The following is a 560-nucleotide window of genomic DNA, read 5'->3' on the forward strand; positions in this document are numbered from 1 at the left end:
GTACTTACCTTAAGAAACCGTGAAATAGCAGTAAATAAAGACATGATATTGATAAGGAAGGAACCTGGATTTTCCAACAGGTGATTCTCAACTTACTTTCTCATGAGTTTCGATTTCTGCTCGGTATTCCTCATCCTCTTTAGTTGTTTGAGATAGTATATCCGAAAGCATACTTTCAAGAGCAACAATTTCATCATCATTCTCATTCTCTTTCATATTCACTTGTGGTGCATCTAAAACGAAGTAAATGCAGCCTCAGTTTCTAGACACACGCATTTGAATTAGACCGTTTGTACATCAATATACTCCATATTGAGTAACCATTCCAAACATATTTCCAATAATCATTTCAGCAAGTTCTGATACACAGATAGTAGATTGATTTGGTAATGAAACTGAGGGAAACTGAAAGTAAAAATAAACGACCTAGTAAGTTAATATGAATAAAAACGCAAGTAGGTAATTATCAGGATGAATAAGCTTGAGCCTCTTGACGAAATTCCCCTCCCTAGACCAAGTACAGATTGTTCATTGCCACATTAGTACCTTTCTGTTCCTTT

The 560-nt window shown here is 35.4% G+C and overlaps 1 protein-coding gene across 1 annotated transcript in view; it reads right to left on the bottom strand.

Moving 5' to 3' along the window:
• LOC107647599 overlaps window positions 7-560 on the bottom strand; it is a 2,542-nt gene continuing 1,988 nt past the window's right edge. The window contains exon 7 of the mRNA XM_021105011.1: window positions 7-233. Coding sequence (XP_020960670.1) covers window positions 88-233 — 146 coding nt within the window. The 3' untranslated portion in view covers window positions 7-87. The remainder of the gene's footprint in view (window positions 234-560) is intronic.

The sequence above is a fragment of the Arachis ipaensis genome, chromosome B06 (assembly GCF_000816755.2).
Source record: "Arachis ipaensis cultivar K30076 chromosome B06, Araip1.1, whole genome shotgun sequence".
Taxonomy (NCBI): domain Eukaryota; kingdom Viridiplantae; phylum Streptophyta; class Magnoliopsida; order Fabales; family Fabaceae; genus Arachis; species Arachis ipaensis.